The 21,839-nt window shown below is 35.7% G+C and overlaps 1 protein-coding gene across 4 annotated transcripts in view; it reads left to right on the top strand.

The window, feature by feature from the left end:
* FCHO2 (FCH and mu domain containing endocytic adaptor 2) overlaps window positions 1–21,839 on the top strand; it is a 96,439-nt gene that overhangs the window by 29,411 nt on the left and 45,189 nt on the right. For all 4 annotated transcript variants that reach the window (XM_033008685.2, XM_033008683.2, XM_033008684.2 and 1 more), the window contains exons 7-8: window positions 2,011–2,109; window positions 3,233–3,329. In XM_033008685.2, coding sequence (XP_032864576.2) covers window positions 2,011–2,109; window positions 3,233–3,329 — 196 coding nt within the window. The remainder of the gene's footprint in view (window positions 1–2,010; window positions 2,110–3,232; window positions 3,330–21,839) is intronic.

Genomic DNA, 21,839 nt, shown 5'->3' with positions numbered 1-21,839 from the left:
AGATTTTCCATGTTGATAGAAGCTTTTTAAAAAATTGTGTAGCACAGTCAAATATTGGAAAAGGAGCAAATTCCTGAAAGTGCTAAATTTTTCTTTAAAAGTCTTCTATCTTATCTAGAACTGAGTAGAGTTGAGTTTGTATGATTTTGCTGTTGAGCAATCTGCTTATAAATAGAGGTCAAGAATGAGTAATAATTAATTTTTAAAAAACATTGTAAAACTTACAGGAAAACATACATGTTTATAAAAAGGAGTAACGCTTGCTTAAACTATGTATTCTGAGTTGGACAGCTGAAGATCCTGTCGATGATGATTTTTCATTTCTATTGTAGCTTAAAACACTAACTTCTTAGTGTTTTGTTGGGTCACTAGTGTTACAGATTCATTTCAGTACATCTTTTTAAAATGGACTGATCTTTCAAAGTGGAAGTAAACAATTTGGTTTGAATAATGCAGTTGTATTATAGTACCTAGCTGTATTCTTTGATCAGGACTTCTTTGTATTATAATCTGTACAAGGCCAAGATGGCTCTATTTCAGACTTTAACTCCTAAGTATAAAACAATAAACAAGAAATAAGGAAAAAAATCTGGTAGGGAGATGCTTTCCACTGACATAAGAGAGAAAAAAGAAATCTCTGAATGGCCAACTGTTTTGATATGGATTATAGAGATGAGTTTAAAGGAGATTGGTATGTCTGTTTTGCAGTTTATAGGGAGTTTATCTCCATAAATGCTTATCATGTTTATCAAACCAAACATGAAGGAAGCATCATTGGAATAATCTCAAAAGTAGACTATTGTGTTTAGGTTAAAATTAGGTTGTGGAAACAGGCACACATGGGAAGGACACATTGTGCGTATGTGTTGACACCCCAATTGTGACTGAGCAGATATTATGGAGATGGACCATTGATAGTTTTGAAAACAAAATTATACAGTTTATATAATAAGGCAATAAGTAAAAGAAGTAACATCATAGAGTAGGTTACAGAGGATGACCGTATATATCCTCTGTAATTAAGAGGAAGTCTGATGGAGAAAAAAATAATATTAATCTGCATGAATGATGGCTAGAGAGGTATGTAAGACTGGAAAAAGAAAGATTGAGAGTTCAGGAGTTAGAGACATTTGACATGTCTGTTTGGAGTCGTGTTTGTCAATCAGAGTAGTGTGAATCAGGAGGTGTGAAATGTGGAGAAATGGTCTTCAGAGAACCTTGTGCCAGTTGGAGAAAGGATTAAGTGGTGCTCCAAAGTTTGGACACACTTGAAAGGGCAGTTACAGAAATAGGATGAGGATTAGGAAAGAGCAGGAGTAAACAAAGATTTCAGGACAGTTATGGTTGACTGTTGGGGAGGAAGTTGACATTTTTTGTTCTGATCTTTGGCTAGGAAGGCATCATTGAAAACATTAGAATTGATTTTGAAATGGCTGTCAGCTGGAAGTCTGTGTAAAATGAAACAAACTGCAAAGATTATGTACAGTGAGTTTGAAGATTGAATGAATCATATTTAAAGAAGCAAAGGATATAGATTTAACTTGAGATGTATAGAAATACAGATGTATAAAGCATGTATATATTGTGAGCAGGAGGTGAGGATGTTAAGAAGGAAGTGCAAAACAGATCCAGGAATAAGATTGCTGGGCCTACATGAAAAGATGAGACACCTCAGTAATGGAGAAAAGAGATTTTTGTTAAACAACTTCCAACCCTATTTTCTTTTGGTAGAAACTGGTCAGATTTTTTGAAAGGTAAAGATAGAAGAAAATTTTAAAAGCAAGGAAAAAGTTGGATAATGGTTCTAAAACAATATATTATATTTTGAAGTACATTATTTTAAAACTATGAATTCTGTAGCTTCCTTTCTTAAACATTGTAATTACCATGATACAGATCTAAAAAAAAAATATTTTTTTTTTCCTTTTAGTGTATTTAGTTATTAAAATTTAAGGTTTAATATTTCAAGAAATGTTTTCATTATGATTAATTGCTTGTATTGGTTTCCAGAAATTTCAAGACATTGAAGAAACACACCTTCTTCGTATGAAAGAGATTATAGAATCATTGTCAAATACCATAAAAGAAATTAATTTACAGATAGGAGAGGTAATTTTTATATTATCATTTGTTTCTTTGGATTGTGCCACATATTTTTTTTAACTATTAAATGGAGAATTTCTTACTGTGTTTGTAGTAATTACAAGATCACATCTTTCAAATGATGGTAAATTCAACATATGCAGAAATTTTTATGGCTTTCTGTTCCATTTATGAGTTAGTATCACAAAATTTACAGAGTAAGTCTGAATAAATTGTCTTATCAGAAAACTAAGTATTTTGACAATTTGAAGAATTTTTAGTGTATTTCAAAGTTCTGGTCCCTAGATATTAAATTAGCACACATTTCACTTATAATTATGATACTTGTGCTTTTCTTTGACTAAAACTTGAAATTATATCACTCTGAAAAGTTTCCAAATTTTTGATACACTTTGGGCTTTATGAGCAAAAGATCTCCAGTAACAGAAGCTCTAATACTATGTTTTCTTTAGATGTAAATTGGTTTAAAAAATAATCCTTATAATTAGTCCTTAATTTTTAGATGTTTTGTTGAGTCGTTTTATATATGTAAATTTAGAGTCACTATTTTTCTCAGTTTTGAGGTTTTCTGCTAACGAATGATGGTCACAGGGGTCATGAAATTTATTTCTAAAGCATATACATACTGCCTGGTTTGAAAAACTTCTTACTAACAACATATGGTTGTCCTTTGTCAGATCAGAAACATTACAACCATAATGCTTTTACTCAAGCATGTGGGAGCTGTGATAATACAGTAGTTACAGTTCACACCCTTAACTGGTGCTGGCTTAAGAGACTGCTTGTCTTCCTGACATTGTAGTGAGACATGTTGCTGACAAACTCAGAAAAAGATATATACACAAGTTGTTTAGGTGGAAGAAATGGAAGTAAATCCTAGAGCCATCATCAAGCTGTATTCGTTCATTCCTAAATCGTATCTGTATTGCATACACACTTGATAATACTAAAGCAAAGAAGGGATGTCCATGATAAAATGCTTGTTGATTTCTGGAAGTCCTGTAAAATACTTCAGGGGGAAATATTTTGAACCTTAACTCTAGAGAAAAACACTTTTTAAAGTTAATTACATTCTTTCAATTACTGTTTTTTAAATTCCTTTTGTGTGTGGTGTGGTTTTTTTTTGAAGGTGCATGAAGAATTTATTAATAACATGGCAAATACTACAGTTGAGAGTTTAATACAGAAATTTGCTGAGTCAAAAGGAACTGGCAAGGAAAGACCTGGTAAGAGATTAAATATAACCGAGTAGTAAATGTTAATTTTAAAACTGTAGATTTCCACTCCAGATAAAAAGTCAAAGCCCTATTTGTTAATGTGTTATATTTTTAATGTAGAATTAATATTAGAATTTCAAATTCTCAGAATACATTAGCTTTGATATTAAATGATTCGTTGAAATTGATAACACAATTTATTACATATGTGTAGTATTTGTGTTCATGCAGCATGGCAGTTTGTAGCTCTGAGGCCCTCTACACACACCTTCAAGGAAACTTCTAAACTATACTGTTCCTTGGTAGAACAGTAAGATTTGTCAAGAAACTGAAGCTCCTTGAACAAACTATGTGTTGTCTGCTATGTGTTTCTGCATAAATTATATTTCAAAACTTTATTTAATATAAATTTGCTGATATATTCAGAACAGGTGTCTATAAGGCTGCTTATTGAACTGTTGGAACCGTTACATTAGTTGGTTACCTTACAAAATCATCCTTTTTAATAGCTTGTATATGGATTGTTTCTTTACTAATCAGGAAATTGAGTAGTACTTTCTGAAAGTACTGCTTGGTGCGTTTGGTGTATAAGACTTTCCTGGACTGGTATAAAAATATAATTTCACAGTATTGTATATCTAGCATTATAGGAAAAATTAAGAGTTCACTTTAATATTTAGGCATGAATACACAGTCACTAGGTGTGTGTCAATACAGGAATCCAGTAGTACTGTTTTCTATTTTCCTCAGCATTGGGAGTCCTGACAAGCAACTCTGTCTTCTAGTATAGAAGCACAAAGGGTTTTTTCAGAGGAAGGATGTATGTAACAGAGTAGATCTTGAGAATTTATATAAAATTGTTAAATATGGTTACTAGGTATTTTACAATGCCTCTGTGAGGTGTTTTTAACATAACTTTGCTTCACATTCTTTGTGTGAGCCGCTAATGCTGATAGCCAAGTGGACTGAGATAAGATTATATATGGAACAATTTTTGAATGTTTTCATGAGTATTTTGCAATTTTTCAATAAAGATTGAGAAAGAAGAAGCGTGAACTTCAGTGGTTGATGCTCAGTTGGTCTGAAATAAGAACAAAGACGTGGAAATTCAGTGTGCAGACCTCTTGATTAGCTATTGCCAAAATGTCATGGCTAGGGATCTTCATCTTGTATTTAGGATTCTGACTCCCTGGGTTACAAAGATGCTTGCTAATGTGTTCTAGACCACTATGCAGTTTGAGTCATCCATGTTATGACTGTGTTTTTTTGCTAGATGACATAGTAATTGTAAGAAAAGTAACACTTCACTTTTTAATTTAGTGGGTACACACTCTGTACTTACTTGCTGCTTTATAGAGTTCTTCAAATCCCATTTGTATTTTCTGGGGCCAAATAAAAGCTTGTGCCATAGCAAATTCCATTTCTTCAGCTCTTTTAATAACAAAGTATTCTAAAGAAAGATTGCGTGTTTAGTGTGGAAACGTATGCACCTTGAATTTTCTCATACAGTATGAAATTACTGTATCGATACCAACTTTGTAAAGCAGTCATGGTGCAGAGGGAAAGCACAGGCAAATTCAGCACTAAAAGAATACAAATTCAGAAGAAGTTGTGAAGTGTCAAAGACTAGAAACACAGATGGCTAGTGATGTTAATTACGGTTACTGCTTCTATTATATTCATTTTATTAACTTAGAACCATACAGCTTTGACAATTACAAAGATTTAGAAGGCAGAGTGAGGTATCAGCCTTCTAAGAATGAAATGGAAGCATCCAGTGTGGTAAGCACTGCTTTTTCTTGATTAAAAAAATACTTCTCTGCATTTGAGAACTGCTTTTAATAGAAGGGTGTTTTAACTCATGGAGCAAATGTCAGAAGTCTTTCTGTGTGTGGTGTATTTTTTAATTAGGCTGGAGAAGGAAATGGTTCTTCAGATTAAATATTCAATGTAAAAATGATACTGACTTGGCATACAAAAGAAAAGTACAAAAAGTATCTTATGAGTGTCACTGTTGCTTAAGATTCCAGTCTTAAATCCGTTTGAAGGGAATACTTTAAAATTCCTCAGGACTAAATAGGCCTTTTCCCTTCCATATTATTTGTGGGCTAATATACTAAGTTAGATAGTGGTCTGCTTTCTGAAACACTGTTTAGAGCAAAATAAACTAAAAAGGTAATGCATAACAAAGTACTTTAGTTTATTTCAGTATTTTCTAGCTATAGTTCTACATATCAGAGTTCACTTGCTTTTATTTGTATCTGTAAATATAAGAATGAATCTGAAATGAGGTACTGAGGAGGGTTGTTTTATTGCATGGACTCTAAACAATTTACAGTAAAGTTTTCTAGACATAGGCAATAATTTTCTTCAACTGTCATCTGCATAATTGAAATTTTTCTTTGTACAGTGATGTCCTTTGTACCAGATTATATGGGCTCCCTCTGGTGGCTAATTTCTGTCTCCTGAAGTCATAATGTACCGGGGCTTCTAAAGTTTAACACTGTTTTTGTAGTACGAGTAACGTTTCTTTGAAGCAGTAATGCTTTGTGAGGTTTTTTAACTTCATTTATCAACTTCTGTACAATGGCTCTTTTTTAACTGCTACTTCAATAACTTACCTAGTCATCTTTATCACCTACTTCTTACTGAATTTACTTTAAATATTTTTTCTATTTCAGTTTAGATTTTAGTTTACAATTTTTAGTAGTACAGTATTTGAAGAAGTTGTATTAGTTATTTGTTTTCTCACTTCCATTCAGTGTAATAAAAAAATAGCCACATACATCCAGTTGCAAATCTTTTAATTTTACCTGAAAGAGAAAAAAAATCACTTATTGTATAACACTGAAAAAACAGAAAGAGAGCTGACAGGACCTGCAATAGCCAGTAAGGCTTCAGGTCAGAATTTAAGTGTTCTCTGAACTGTTTCTAACATTCGGAGGGACCTTGATAAGTTCAGGAAGTGGGCCCAGGTTCAGCAAGGCCAAGTGCAAGGTTCTGCACCAGGGTAGGGGCAACATCCAGTATCAATACAGGCTGGGGGATGAAGGGATTGAGAGCAACCCTGAGGAGAAAGACTTGGGTTACTGGTGTATAAAAAGCTGGATATGGGCTGGCAGTGTGCAGTTGCAGCCCAGAAAGCCAACCGTATCCTGGGCTGCATCCAGAGAAGTGTACAGGAAAAGCACGGACCTGTTGGAACGGGCCCAAAGGAGGGCCATGGAAATGACCAGAGGACTGAAACACCTCTGCTGTGAGGACAGACTGAGAGAGTTGAGGTTGTTCAGCCTGGAGAAGAGAAGGCTCTGGGGAGACCTTATTGTGTCTTTTCAATACTTAAAGGGGGCTTATAAGAAAGATGGGGACAAGAAAGTAAGGCCCGTAGTGCTAGTACAAGGGGTGATGGTTCTGAACTAAAAGAGGGTAGATTCAGACTAGTTATAAGAAAGAAGTCTTTTCTGTGAGGGTGGTGAGGCACTGGCACAGGTTGCCCAGGGAAGTTGTGGATGTCCCATCCCTGGAAACATTCAATGTCAGGTTAGACAGGGCTCTGAACAACCTACTCCAGTTGAAGATGTCCCTGCTCATTGCACGGGGGTTGAACTAGATAACCTTTAAAGGTTCCTTCCAACCCGAACTATTCTATGATATTTTCCTGCTGTTAGGTCTAATAGTGGATTTGATACCATCGGTTAGAAGAGGCTCTTGTCATTCAAATGGTCCTGCAGTGTTCATGAAAACTTGTTGGCCACTTCTGATGAATCGATTTTCTGGTTGTGATAGGCTATTGCCTATTATTCCTTAGAAAATTCATTTACTGCATGGTAGATGTCTGCCTTTCTTCCACCCAAAGTACATGTTAATCAGTAACAGAGATGATGTCTATTCCAGATTAATGACATATCAATTTCTAGTTTTCTTTACTTAATCTTCTAATAATCTATTAAAAATTGGTTTATTCCAGTATGAAAAGTTGATCCCTAATGAAATAGGACTAGGGCAACTGCTAGGAAGTGCAAACTCATGTTTTTCCTAGATCTTATGTCCGAAATATGGCAGGATAATGTGTTTGAAGAGGTTAGTGAATGCCTGTATCGCTGTAGTTAGTCATGAGTGATTTTTAGATTTTAGCTATTGAATTACTGTGCCTTCTTCTCATATGTAGGGAGCTAACTGTGTGTGTTTGACCCTGTATTAGTTTTTGCCCACTACACAGTTTACCCAGAGGGTACCTTGAAGGCCAGATGAGAAGACTCAGCTGTGCTGCATTGTGCAAAAAAACAAGAACAAAAGCCAAATCTAGATTATTTGTTTTCATTAATTGGTTCTGGTGTCATTGTTTTTGGCTGTTTGTAATTTAGTAACTTGTTCCTCTTATTTTGTTCAAAAAATTATATTTTTTGAAATAAAATTTTCTATTGTAATAGACAAAAATGGAAAGTCATAATCTTCGCTGGCTCCTTAGTCCTCCAATAAAACAAGGATCTGCAATTATTACACATGCTGTGCCATTATTCAGTGTGAGAGAAGCACTGGGTCATCTTTTAACTATAATTAAAAAAAAAAATCATTGTTTTTGTGCTAACTTGACCCACCTTTCACAATCTGAAGAAGCCAGAACATGACTTGCAACTGCAACACACAAGTAAGCAGAGAAGATCTGGCAGAGAGGAACAGTCGTATGCAAGTTGTCTTCTTAGTGTACCAGTAAAAGTATCTAGAATTTGGGCTGTGGAAAACACAAGCCCATAAAAATACATCTTGTCTCCTTTCATTATCCATCCAATAAATTTGAACTTTATGGAGGGGCTAGAAGTTCACATTTCCTAAAGCACTGTAAAATTAGGGCCTGCAATCTACCAGCACTTTGGATTAAATCATAACAAAAGTACTTCGCAATGTGTATTATCCACAATTGCTGTTGATCAGCCATCACAGGCTCTTGCCTGTATAGTAAAGCATTTGACTTTTGTTCCCTTTGTCCTTCCAGATATTAGGAATAATAGTGTAAGTCCTTTTAATTAAATGGTGCTTCCACAGATAACAAGATTCAGAAAAGGACAGATGTAAAATTCCTACTCCATTTCCTCCCTTACCAAATCCGGAAAGTGACAGTTTGGCCAGTAATTGATCAGTAATTCTGGTTAAAAAAAATGTTTGGTCTGTTGCTTTTTGGAGCTGCTGAAGCCTCTTTTGCTTTATTTACTCATGCAGAAAAAATTGTCTCAAGGCTCGTGGTAACTCCAGTCATGGGATAGTTTAAGATCATAGATGCCAAATGGAGACATTAATTCAGGGTATTTTTTTTTTTTTAATCATTTTGGAATTCTTTCTGGGAAGGCTATAAATTAGTCTAGAGTTGAGAATTTTATCAGTGACTTAGGACAGCTATAATGTCAAGATCTCCACTGCCTCACAAAGTAATGCATATCATACACTGGCATCCTTGTCAATGTGATGGTGATCCTTGTCTGTACTGAGGGAACACATTTGGGAGCTCTGTTTCTAGAGAGCTAACACATTCTGTGTTTTGAAGTCTTAAAAAAATAATGTTTTATTTAGGTAAGGCATTCCTGCTGAATGCAATGTGGACTTTTCACAAACAGTAAAACTGTTGATAAACTATAATGTTTACTATTTCCATGGCAAGCAAAGGATTTTAATCTGGATTCCTTACAAATTCATAAATTCTGACAGCACTGCCTATTATCAGAATCATAAAGCATTAAAGCTTCAAGTTAGTAAACATTTTAAAAACAAATTTTACCTAGGCTTTAATTAAACTGATCTCTGATTTAGTGAACTCAAGTGAATTATTGATTATTTGATTAGAATAATGATTTTTATGTGGCTGCCTGTTGGCAGTGATGGGGGATTAGTGCAGAGTTTGGTGTGAATTTATGATGTGCTATCAGGTCTTTTCTAATTGCTTAAGTGGGCATTTTAGTCCTAAATGCTTATGAAGCCTACTGCTTATGTGTTTTTTTCCAAAGTGGGCGCAAGAGCATGAAAGTGATCTGCACCACAACTGGAAAGCTAGTGCAAATAAAGTAAATGCACTACATGTGCTCACTCCATGTTAATATTCCTATTTAGTTAGTGTGTTGTGTTAGACTACTTTTTCTATCTAATGAAGAAAAATATAAGATAAACAGGATAAAGTAGAAGAAAAAGTGTTAATAATAATTGTGTTACTCCTGAAAAATTCTAGAAACAAGTTAGTCCTTTCCCAGAGACTGAGGGGCAAAATGAGGGTCATGAAGTATTGAAGCTTGCTTTGATTAAAGCTCCTAGCTTTTTATGTGCTTGAATAATGAACTCTGCTTTGAGAGAAAGTCTTGAAACAGTGCTGGGTGTGGCATTTATTTTTTCCATGGGTTTGTCTGATAATATAATAGTTTATAGCATTTATAAAAATGCTTTTCTAGGACACTAAACAGCAACAAAGTAGATGGAGATAAACACTGAAAATGGTTAATAAGAATTTTTGAACAGCTCTGCATGACATCTTTGAGCTTTTTTTTCCACAAGGAAGTGTAACAAAGCAAGTGTTTATTTTATGTTCTTATAAATGGTTTTCTTTGTATTTTCTGTAAATATTGTTAAATTTTTAGTGCTGCCAACACTTGTGATTAGGTGCATAAATAGCCTGAAGTGTCACTGTTTGTCAAAGCCTGTGCCCACGCATAATTCTGCACAGAAGGCTGACTGAGGAATGAGTTTAGCTTTTTAATACTGACAATATCCAAGGGATTCAGAAAAGTATTATTTGTAAAAGAAAGAAGACCATTGCTACATTTCAGAAGTTAATGGAAGAAATTACGTGAGAATAACTTTGAGGATTTTTATGAGAAACTGGGCTTGACACAGGTAAAAAAGTATTTAAGGGTCCTGCACTGTAGAGCTCTGTTTTCAGTGAGGAACTGCAAGCTCAAGAAGTGTACAAACAAATGTGTCTTAATTCCTGTCCCAGATGTCTATTTTATTTTGCCTGCAAAAATTGGATCCCTTCATAAACAACAAACTTGCCAAAGCTGATGTGGACTTTAGGAAGTCTCATCTGCCAGGATAGATTTCTAATAATTACATATACCTAAGTAGTAAACTTGTTTTAGTTTGCGATTTATTTATTTTTAATGGTCTGGAGAGCTATAACTGTACAAATTTTGTTCAAAAAGTCTCTTAATGGAAGTGGAAGACTAATAGCATTGATTAAAATACCTTTAGACAACATCTGTAGATACAACAGGGCAAAAGCTTGGTTTTGAATGGTCTTGGACACTCAGCGAGATGAAGTACTGTTGGGTCCTCTTGAATTTTCTTGCTACAAAAAAAAACAATTGCAGCCTGAGGCAAATAGTTTTTCAGGTCTGTGGAAGCAAAGCAATGTCCATTTCAGTACCTTAAGTAGGAAAAAGATATTAATTAGGTGATAGTCATCATAAAATACAGTAGTATGCAGGATAGGTGCTACTATGATAATAAAGAAAAATACTGAAGAGCTTTTAAACGCTTGCAAATAGAAATAACTTACCGAGATGTGTTTTATGCCAATAAAGTAAATAAGACCTGTGCTTTAGTTACATAAAGTAGCATAACCTTATATGGAATTAATATTGAGGGAAAAGTTTGGGGGTTTTAATTTATTTAATTATTCTCTTAAGATAGGAAATGTTCTTTGGACAGAATTAACTAGGCCATTAACTAAGCTTTTTCAAATGTGCAATTTTCACAGGAAGCATACTTTGCAAAACTAGAAGGAAGAAGTGTATTATTTTCTCTGGTTTTTGTCTATCAGAAGATAAAGCTTACAAGAAGTGAAACTTTCTAAAATCTGTAAAGATTTGGAAACCTATTTATATACATCTGTACATGTAGTTCATTCTTAGTAGACTGCAATGTTAGAAAAGAGCAATGGCTTGAGTCTTGTAGCACTTATTTTTCGAGGAAAAATGTGTTTTTAAATTAGGGAAGCAAACACAGGAAGCTGAAATTTGACTTAAAAACAAACTCGAAGTTACATACCTTGTCTACCTTTCTAATAAAATTGAAATAAATCCTAAACGGTGCATGTAATAGTCTATCCAGAATTAGTGATCACTAAGTTGCGTTGCACAGGGTTCTGCTTCTAACTAACTCATAATTTCATTGACAATAATACTGTAACGTGATAGTACATTATACCAGGACAAACTGCCAATGGACAACTTCTGCACTGAACTGACTGTCTGGTCAACTAGGTATGTATGTCATACTCGAACACAAGTATTTACTCTGGCATTTAAAAATTAATTCTCACTACAATTGTATTTGACCTTGTGTGTCTGTAGTGGTTCTTAGGAAGTGCAGGATCTTTTCTGCTTTGTCTTCATTATCTTTTTATTGATGTCTTAATTGTTATAGATCACCTCAGTGGCCTTCTGTGTCAGTAATTCCATTTTAAATGATGGATATTGATTTGTCTGCATTTTAAGGCAATGTAAGGTACACCAGGGTACCCCTTGACCTGCTGCCTGAATAGTATGAGGGTAGGGAAGAGGAAAAAGGAAAGTGTCTAAGCAGTAGCTAATCAAGCTAGTTGCACAGACCTAAGTCCAAGTTTAACCATAACAATAAAATTTCAAATTCTTGTCTTTTATTAATAATGTTTGTAATTTAAATTATTTATTTAATGTTGAAATGATTTTGTTTTGAAGAGTTTTCTCTATTGATTGCTCTTTTTTGGGGAAAGAGGATATCTAGAAAACCAGTGTTAGATATGCTCATACTATCATTAACCTTCTTCCTAAGCCTTGGGAATTTAGTTTCAGAGAGTCTCTTTCTGTTTTACTGTCATATCTGATACAATCCTTCACAGGATTGTGTAGTTCTTTAATATTTTTGATAGCCTGGTTCAGCAAGGACAGGAGTGGAAAATCGGGGTCTAGTCATATGCATTTGTCCTCTTTGCAACCACTTACTTGGACACTGTTATGGATAATATTGGGTAATAGTATGCATATTTTGTGTCTCTAAATTCTGAGACATATTTCAAGGTCTTTGGCTACAAATAGCTCCTTGGGCATAAATGTGGGGAAGGGAGATTTTGTGGTAATCCTTAATAACATGTCTCTGAGTGCTATTCCTGTGGTTTCAACTTTTCCCCTTCACAAAGAAGTGTCTCATACTCACCCTTAGCTGCAGAAAAAGCACACCAGTGAGAATTTCGTATTGATTTTCTTTGCTTACTGATGGTGCACACATGGAAATTATCATATGCTAATTAATACTTCCCTTTTTACAGTTGGGGTGGAGATGTGGTTAAGCACGTATACTTTTCTTCCTTTTCCCACAAAATTAATCTTCTGTATAAGTAAATAGCAAAACACTTTCAAAGCACTACAGAGCAGGAGAACGTTTCCATGGAGAGGATTTTGTCTAACTGAAAGAAGATTCTTCTGTCTGAAAAATTCTGGATACTGTAAAATGTATTATCATAATTTTTCTCATTAGGAAATGGGTCCCATTAAACATCTTAACCTCTGACAATTTCATGGGTTTAAGATCAGAACTTCAGTAAGAAACCATACTCCTCTTTGCTTATAGGGACGATGTGTGACTGTTAAAAAGACATGATTATTTGAAGCAGTCTTTAAAGAGGGGGCCTATAATTTAACTTTACAATGCCTAGTTTTCCAATATCTTACCTGACTCTTCTTTTAAGAATAAAACTACTTGAATGTATCTGTGCATTTCATTCATCACTGCATACTTGCATAATCTGCCTTCACCAAGCAGTCAGGCAGAGCCATTTGTTACAGATACTTATATTTATAGGCTAGACTTACACAGTTCTTCTGCTTCTTAGTACTTTTCCTTGCACACGCATATAGCTTTGTCGTGGTTTGAGCCTGGTTGGCAGCCTAACACCATGAAGCCACTGTCTCCCCATTCTCTTCCAGCAATAATAAGGGACAGGGAATGAGGCTTGGGGAAAAAAAAATTACCTTTCATGGTCACGAGCAAAAAGCAGACTTGTTAGGGGAACAAAAAACCCCATACATTTATTACAGACACTAACAACAACACAGAGTAGGACAGTGAGAAGCATTGCCACATCTTGAGAATACCTTCCCCCCACCCCTCCCTTCTTCCTGGCTCAGCTCTGCTCCTGATACCTCTACCTCCCAGAGGCGCAGGGGCAGGTAATGGGGGGTGCAGTCAGTGCTGCCGCTTCTTCCATCTTCGGTGGGGGGAGCTTCTGGAACTTGTTCCCCTGCTCCAGCATTTCCTTTCACGGGGGACAGTCCTCCACAACCTTCTCCGACATGAGTCCCTCCCACAGGCCGCAGCATTCCCCACACAGCTCCATTGTGGGTCACCAACTGTCTCCAACCGGAGTCCCTCCCATGGCTGCAGCCCTTCCCGAGCTGCTCCAGCGTGGGACACCCCCACATGCTGCAATCCTCCCAGTGCTGAACTACAACAGCAGGGGCTACCTTTTCCCAGAAAATCGCAGCCTTCTTTGGGCACAGCACCTTGATCAGCCATATGAAATGAAACACAGGCCATAAATCAGTGTCTGCTCCACTGTAGACCTCCATGGGTGGCAGGGGGGGCCGCCCTGCCATCTCACCACAGGGTACAGGGGGGGTGTCTCTGCTCCAGCACACCTCCCCCCTCCTTTCTTCCTCCGTTCCTCCACTGACCTTGGTGTTCACACAGCTGCAGCAACTCCTCCTCACCAGGTCCCTTCTTAAATACCTTATCACAGAGGTGCAGCTGATTGGCTTGGTTTTGGTGCAGAGGTGGAGCTGACTTGGAGCTGGGGGAGCTTTGAGAAGCTTCTCACAGGGGCCACCCCTATAGCTCCCTCCCCTGCTACCAAAAAACCCCACCACTTGCTCAAACCCAGGACAACCTTTCAGTAGACTTTGCCACTTTCAACCTAATTTGATGGAAAAGTAGAGGTTTCAAAGACTTTATAAAAATGAGGAGCCAGGTAGAGAAGAAGGACCCAAACTAGTCATGCCAAGTAAGGAATAGGCAGTTGTAATGATGTGATTCATTTGGAGAGTCAGCAGACAGCTGAATATGTGCTTCTATGTATGTGTTTGTTTCTCAGCCACTTAACCTGTGGATAATTCAAAACCAGCCACACCTTACATCCTGTTGTTTATGCAGCCAGAAAGGAAATATGAGGTGAAGTTGAAGTATAAATCTGGACAAGAGTAGAAAAGGATGAGAGAAGGGGCTGGGAGTGGTGTGGAGGATGGGACTTGGGGAACATAACGTTCTGCAGGTTGTGTGGTGTTCGGCTGCTGGCCAGGTTTAAACCATGGCAGTCTTAGCTGACATTAATTTTGCTGCTCACAGACCTCATGCTTTCACAAACTGTTGCTGAAATTTCCAATGTTTGTTGTCATATTCAGGTGTTGCCGGCTAGTTGGATCACTAACTTGAAACATTTTCTTGGATATGTGTTTAATGTCTCTTGCTGAAAATGGTTCTATTATCAGAGCAATAAAAAATATTTTCTTCTTAACTGAAGATGTTTGCCACCTCTCTAGTTTAGGTGAAGGAAAAGTCTTATCTCTTCTTACTGCTGATAAACATCTTAATTGCTAATAATTATTTTAAAGATACTCAGATTATGATCCTTTTCTGCTTTGTTTTTGCTCTGTAAGCCACATGGAAATACTGCCCCTTGAGAGTAGTGTGCTCGCTGTATTCATGAAACTTGTACTCACAGTACCAGAAGAGCCCGAGATGAATAATGTTTCCTAATGTGATCCAGTGAACTGAGTGCAAGGTTAGAATTGATTGGTTGTTTAGTAGATGCTTTCCTTATATGTTAATTTCTTCATCTAAAAAACCACTTTCCTTGGAAGTGCCACATACATTGCTACTGATGATTGTAGTTAGTTAGGCTGCTAGTATCACCTCTATCTTTTCTTTTTCAAAAGGAGTACTATCACCATGCTATAGTTTTCTTTTTTCAACATGAATTTTGAAAAAAAAGGAGGATTTGTTAAGCATCTCTAGAGGCTAGATACCAGCTAGCCTGATACATATTCCTGAGGATGTAACAAAGAGTAGTCAGAAATTCAGTGATTATTTTGGTGGAACTGTGTATTTGTAGAATTAGATTAAAGGTTACAGTTTTACCAATATTATTTCAGTATTTTCCTTCAGATTGGCCTGTTAACGGGCCAGTTGTTTTTTCTGTCCCTTATCCTCTTTCTATGAAAGTAGAACTGACTGAACCCACAAACTAATGTTTGCTTGCAGCAGTCTGGTACCAGCATGATACATATATCACAAATATGTTACTTACCTCAAGGATGGTAACAGCCATTCATCTTTACTCTGCATTCCTACAAATAAGTTATTCTTGAGTTTGGCTTTGTTTCTACTTTTATTTTTTTAAATCTGGAATAAGTCCTTTCCATGGGAAACGTAAAATTCTTTTTATTGTAACTTTTTATAAAATCATTTCTCTTTTTTAGACAGGCAATAAAAATGAGAAATTAGTGTTAGAAACAGTAATGTTGAGAAAATATATTTTGCCTTCCTGGCTTCTAAATTTGAAAGCTTGAAATTTTTTGATAAACATGTCACAGGATCAGATGATAGCAAGAAAAAGATTGCTTATATGTTTGTGTACATACAAAATTGACCTTTGTGATGCAGCTTGACATCTAAACACTAAAAGCAGTCATTTGTTTTGACAGCAGAATTAATTGAGGCTAAAACAGTTGAAATTCCACTTGTATCAAGCTGTTCATTAGGAATTGCTGTTTGGCTTTAGTGCTGTCAGAAAAATATCCTGTTCTGCTATGATTAAATAGCAGAATGATGGTCGGTCCACTGAATTTGAGAGAGAGGTTGAATAAACTTTCTACTGCGGAAACAATTCAGAAGTGACACGCTGCAAGGGGGGTCAGAATGTGCATTGATATCCAGCTGAGCTGTCAACTGGCACTGAGCCAGGCACGCAAAGCTTTGCCATTTGAAGCAGCATGTGAAGCATATGCAGTTTAAAAAAATTGTCCTCCTTTCATGCATGATTTACACTCAAAGAGACAAACTTTTGTTTTTATCGAAAACAAGAATATGGTTTGTTATTGTATTTGTAACTACAAGTACAGATTTATGGTGTTTTTTTAAAAGCTTTTCCTTGAAACAGATATGTTAATGTCTGTGTGTGTAAACTGATTCCTCGGGATGTGGGGAAGGGCAGGTTTTTTTTGAGTATCTTAGTGTTTCCAGTCACTGAAAATTAAATGTAATTAGTAAAAATATATGCTTGGGTAGGATAATGTTTCTTTCTGTCATGCATATCCCTCTTAAACTAGGAAGTAGACAGTTTCCAAATGCAGACGCAAATGTAAAGCAGTTTTTAGTTGATTTGTTGACTTCTTGATTTGTTTACCTTTTTAGCTCTGCAGGATTTTCCAGTTCATTGATATACTTACTAGGGGCTCTTTTTCAGGGTATGACATAATATTATGTTTTCCTTCCTAATAATAGTAGTTGGCTTTTGTATTTGCCTTGTGTGTTTAAGAATCCAAACATTAAAACTTTTTTTTTGCCCCTCTGTTGAGGAAAGTGCAAAACATTTTGTTGTTTTGACCTTAGCAAAACATTATTCCAGTGTCTCCGCCGCAGAGGTTTGTGTAAGAGGTTTTGTGGAGGTCAGTTTTGTAACTTTTTTCAAGGCAGTTGACAACAAACTTGACTGTCTTCAAGATAGTTAGTGTCACTTTGTAGATAAATTAAGTAGCAGGTGTAAGCTTGTTATTTATAAACTCTCTTCTGTAGTGGTCCTGTGTATAGTCTCAAAATACTGTTCCCATAAACATGGACTAAATATGTAGTAGATCCTGTAGTATAGTTAATAGTGCAATTGCATTTTCTTCATCTTTGAGTAAAATCAGTATCTCCTTATTACTAACCATTTACTTTGCCTCATAGTGTCATGAAAGCCCACCTATTCACATGCCTCTTATAACAAGAAAAAACATGTATTTTCTGACCAGTCTAGGGGATGCATACAGAGCTGTAGACTCACTGGTGTTTAATTTATGCCAGTGTCACTTATTGTAAGCTATTAGATTAATTAAAATACAAAATTTCCATTTATTTAAATTACCTTTTGCCTTTTCTACTCTAGCAGACCAAATCTTCCTCATTTTCAAGAGCCTAAGAACTGACCTACTCCTGATTTATTTGCTTCAGTCTTTTGTCAAATAGCGGCTGTCTGCTTCCATGTGTCTGTAAAACCATCATCCATTTGCCTTTTCTTCGTGTCCATATCTGTCCTGGCTGGTAGAATGCTGTGAGCTGCAGCAGCTTGCCTTGGAAAATGCTTTAGGGTGATGCTCAGTGGGAATGTTTACATACAGTTAGAGGAGCGTACTGATTTTGATGCCAGTTCCTTTTGTAGAATACTAAATTCTCATTAGCATTCTGATAGCTGGGTATGTATCCTTAAGTGACTTAAATCCCACTAGATACTCATATCTCTTTCTGTTGTAAAGGTTAACTTTCATATATGCACTGTATTATTTTGTTATCTGTGTGTGTGTACAGTGTCTTCAAGTCTGTGTACAAGTATTTGAGATGCTTAAGTAATAGTTACCATTCTATGGATCAGTGTAACAACAGGCAAACCAGACTGTAAAAAAGTTATCTTGAGCCTGAACCTATCCATGCTTAACCCAACAGAACATTAATTCAGAGACTTTTGCAACAGCTGGTCTAGATCTCAGCTATAACTTTTTACTTATTCTGATAACTGTCTTAAAATATATTTTTTATTTTTACAGTGCTGCACAAGTTCTAGTCTTTGCTTTTATTTTGTGTTTATATGAATGCTTGAGAATAGGCTTCCTCTTCAGTTCACATTGTTGTCTTGTTATGAGAAAAAAAATGAAGAAAATCTCAATGCTTTGACTATAGTACTGCAGAATATCATTGTTATCATGATTGTTATCATCATTACTGCAGTATGACAACATCTAGGTGGTCTTCTTTGGTGCTTTGGGCTGCCATGTGGCAGGGAATCTAGAGACTGCTTCAGGGGATGACTTCAGTCCGGTACATCAGCAATACTTCTTAAATGTGAAACAACTGCTTTTCTTTCTTCGGATGTTGCAATGGACAGTGAATCTATGTACTTGCTTTGGACATTTTGGCCATTATAATCTTCCAGATTTTGAGCTGAAATATGTGTTGGTGTTAAGGCTTTGTCTATACTTCAATCATTGGGCACAACTCTGTTAAGAAAATTTTTCTGCCTCGTAGAGGTAGTGCATCCAGCTTAAAATCTTTGTGTAGCTCTTACAAAAGTTATTGTGGTACCAGCACATGAGCTTGCATGCTTTGACTTGCATCTATATTTTACACCTGTCTGTCAATCTCCATTAATGCGAACCCACTGGGAGTTTTTGACTATTAAGGAATCAGGAATCAGAAAGATAGATGTGTGGTGGTTCAAAGAAGAAAGCTTCTGGAGGTTTTTTTTGCAATGATAGTGCAGATGGTTTTGTTTTCATACACATAAGTACAGTGGACAATTCAGGGGAAGTTCTTAAGAAGGCATCTGAACTCCTTATCGATGCTATGCTCACATAACAATATGTGTGCCTAGGGCCTTTTGGCTCTCTAGGAGACTGCAGCTGGTTCTAGCGGTAGACGATGTGGTCACAGTGCACACTTCTGGCTGGGCTACAGTATTATTACCTCTTCGGGCACGAAGACTTCTGCCCACAGGAGATCCCAGATGTTTTGTGTGCTACCAAAGGCTCATCACAGCTCTCCTGTTTTCTAAATTGGTTCAACATAGAGCACCACAGAAAATGTCTATTTCTGTAGTGTTGGGTTTAAAAATACTGCTCCCCAGGCAAAATATGGTACTCTTTATAGCAGGCATATAGGAAGCAGAACTGCTGGGAGATCTGAAGTTACAGAACAAAACTCTAAGGAAATTTACAACTGCTACAAATTTCACTATACTCTGATCAAAAGGGCAAAATATATGAATTTGCATTTTCTGCTAGCAAATAATGCAACATGTATTGCATTGGTATGAGCAGGTTAAATACAAATTTTACAAAACCAGCAAACATCTTTGGGCATTGGAGGAAAATGCTGAACTTAATTTTTTATTGTTTGTGGATTCATTAGTGACAGCCACTGGAGTCTTGAACTTCTGAGATTCCAAAAGATGAAGGGCCTTATAGAAGTTTGAGTCAAGTAGGAAAAGTAATTTAGGATCAAAACGTTCTTTCAGATTGTAACTTATTCACACAATTTGTTATAAGAAAATACTGTTTTCATGGTTGTTATTTCTCTTTCCTTCAGTAAAGCAGCTAGTAGATACAGGGGAAGGAAAGAGAGCACGTATGGGGAGAAAGGACTTCTCTGCCCATTTTGGTGAAGTATAAAATAAGCTAATAGGTATCATTAAGAAGAAAGTGTATTTAAAATTTCCAAGTTAATTTCATAGACCTCTTAGGCAATTTTTCAGTAACTGAGATTTTTTTCAGATTGTATTTTATAGTCTTCCCTATGAGAAAAGAATCCATTATTGCAAGAATGATTTTTTTTTTTTTTTTGGCGGGGGGGTGTGTTATAAACCAGCTTTTATTAAATCGAATTGAAAACACTAATCTGATCATCATATCTGTGTGTTTCTGTACTAAGGATGAATGTATGTCTCTTCCAATAAAAAGTTTATCAAGCTGTAAAAAAATCTACCTTTGAAGACAAGTGTAAGGCAAGTGTAATGGACAAAATACAGGAACTCAGATGTGTTGTTAAAGAAAATCTTTGCTTTCTGCTTATGTTAGAAGTGAAAGCTAAAGATACTGATCTGAAATAGGGTTAAGTTTTACTTAATCCTTAAATATTTATTTTAATCATTAGTGTGAAAGTCTTAATAGACTGGGAAAAGTCTTAGTAGCTGGAAAGGATAAAGAAAAGGATGGTATTCGAAAAATCTTGAGTCTTGTTTTTCTCTAAAAATATGTTTAAGTTGCCATTGTTTACAGGTTTTTTCCTTATGTTTTTGTTTTGGGGATAAGTGTTTGTGGTTGGTTTGGCTTTGGTTTTGGCCTGTATTTTTTCCTGGCCAAATGGGAATATGTATAGAAGCAAGAAACAGAAGTAGTTGAATCCCTAGCAAAGTGATGAAAAATGTATTGTCTGAATTGTAGTGTTGAAGAAGCAATGGATTTGTTCTTCAGCTTCTATTTTTTATAGTATTTTTCTGAATTTCTTGCTCAATATATTTTGAACAATAGTGTTTAAATTCCTAAAACAAAATTTTGATGAAATCAGTGTGGGGATGTAGACATCTACAGTTCTCTAAATCTGTTTTTCTGAACTTTTTTGCTAGTTTTTGTTTTGTGAGATACCCAGATATGCTGATTAGTGGAGCATGCTGGCTTTACTCTGAATTTAGTGGAGAGAAAAGGAGAAGGGATTAGGAGATCAGCTTGAAATGCGCATGTATTTACAATATTTAGTAGAATGAGAGAGCTGTTAAGAATATGTATTTCATCTTGTTGTATTGAATACTTAGACTTGTATTTGAAATTATTTAATAATTGAAATTTAAAGGGCAGTTAAGATTGGCATTTGAGATTGGTCTTTTGATATTCTGCTCTCAGAAGCTTCATTTGGAGGCCAAACAATTACATTATGATGAATAGGATGCTGATGGGCTCTAGTCCCAGATTCTCATCCTGCTGCTAGTTCTACCAGCACTCAGATCTTTTTTTACCGTCAGGGAAAATCCTGCAGACTCAGTCTTAATTACTATAAATACAAGTCATTACTTGAGCACACCCTTTAAAAAAAAAAAAAAATTAAAAGTCTGCAAAATTTAAAATATCTGGTAGATTTTATCTAATATGTGTAAAATAACTCAATTTACTTAACATAATTGAGTGTTGAGTTACATCATCAATTATTGAGTTACGTCGTCAGCTTCTCAATTGTTTACTTGTTTAACATAAGCATAATTTTTTTCTTTTGCAGTATTGAGAAACTCTGTCAAAATGTAGCATTTGTGCTGAGTTGAACATAATTTTGCACTGCAAGAGTTAAATGTACATACTGAGGGTTACATTACAAATAGAACCATTTGAGGTACCTAACTGCATGAATCAAATACAAAATCCCAGTTGTGTAGTTTACAGTGCTAATTCATAGCTAAATTGTTTTTTAATTTCATAGTGGCATTTCTGATGGCAGCACAATGATTTATAGTGGTGTACTATTTAAAATCAAACTGAAGCTTATGGTCTCTATGTTTTCTGTACTTGAGATCTGTTTATAAATACTATTTATTTTTAAGACTAAGAGCATGACATATTCATTTTGAAAAGAGTACAAGTGAAAATCCTGGAAAATGCTTTCAAGTATATCTTTTATTACATGTGAAAATACCCTCAAAACTGCACAGCTTTTGGTTTTGTGGTGGATACTTACAAATAATAACCTCATAATAAAGATAAATAAATCGGA

The sequence above is a fragment of the Tyto alba genome, unplaced genomic scaffold (assembly GCF_018691265.1).
Source record: "Tyto alba isolate M040663 unplaced genomic scaffold, T.alba_DEE_v4.0 Super-Scaffold_42, whole genome shotgun sequence".
Lineage (NCBI taxonomy): Eukaryota > Metazoa > Chordata > Aves > Strigiformes > Tytonidae > Tyto > Tyto alba.
The sequence above is the reverse complement of the archived record's forward strand: the minus strand, read 5'-3'. Positions and strand labels throughout refer to the sequence as shown.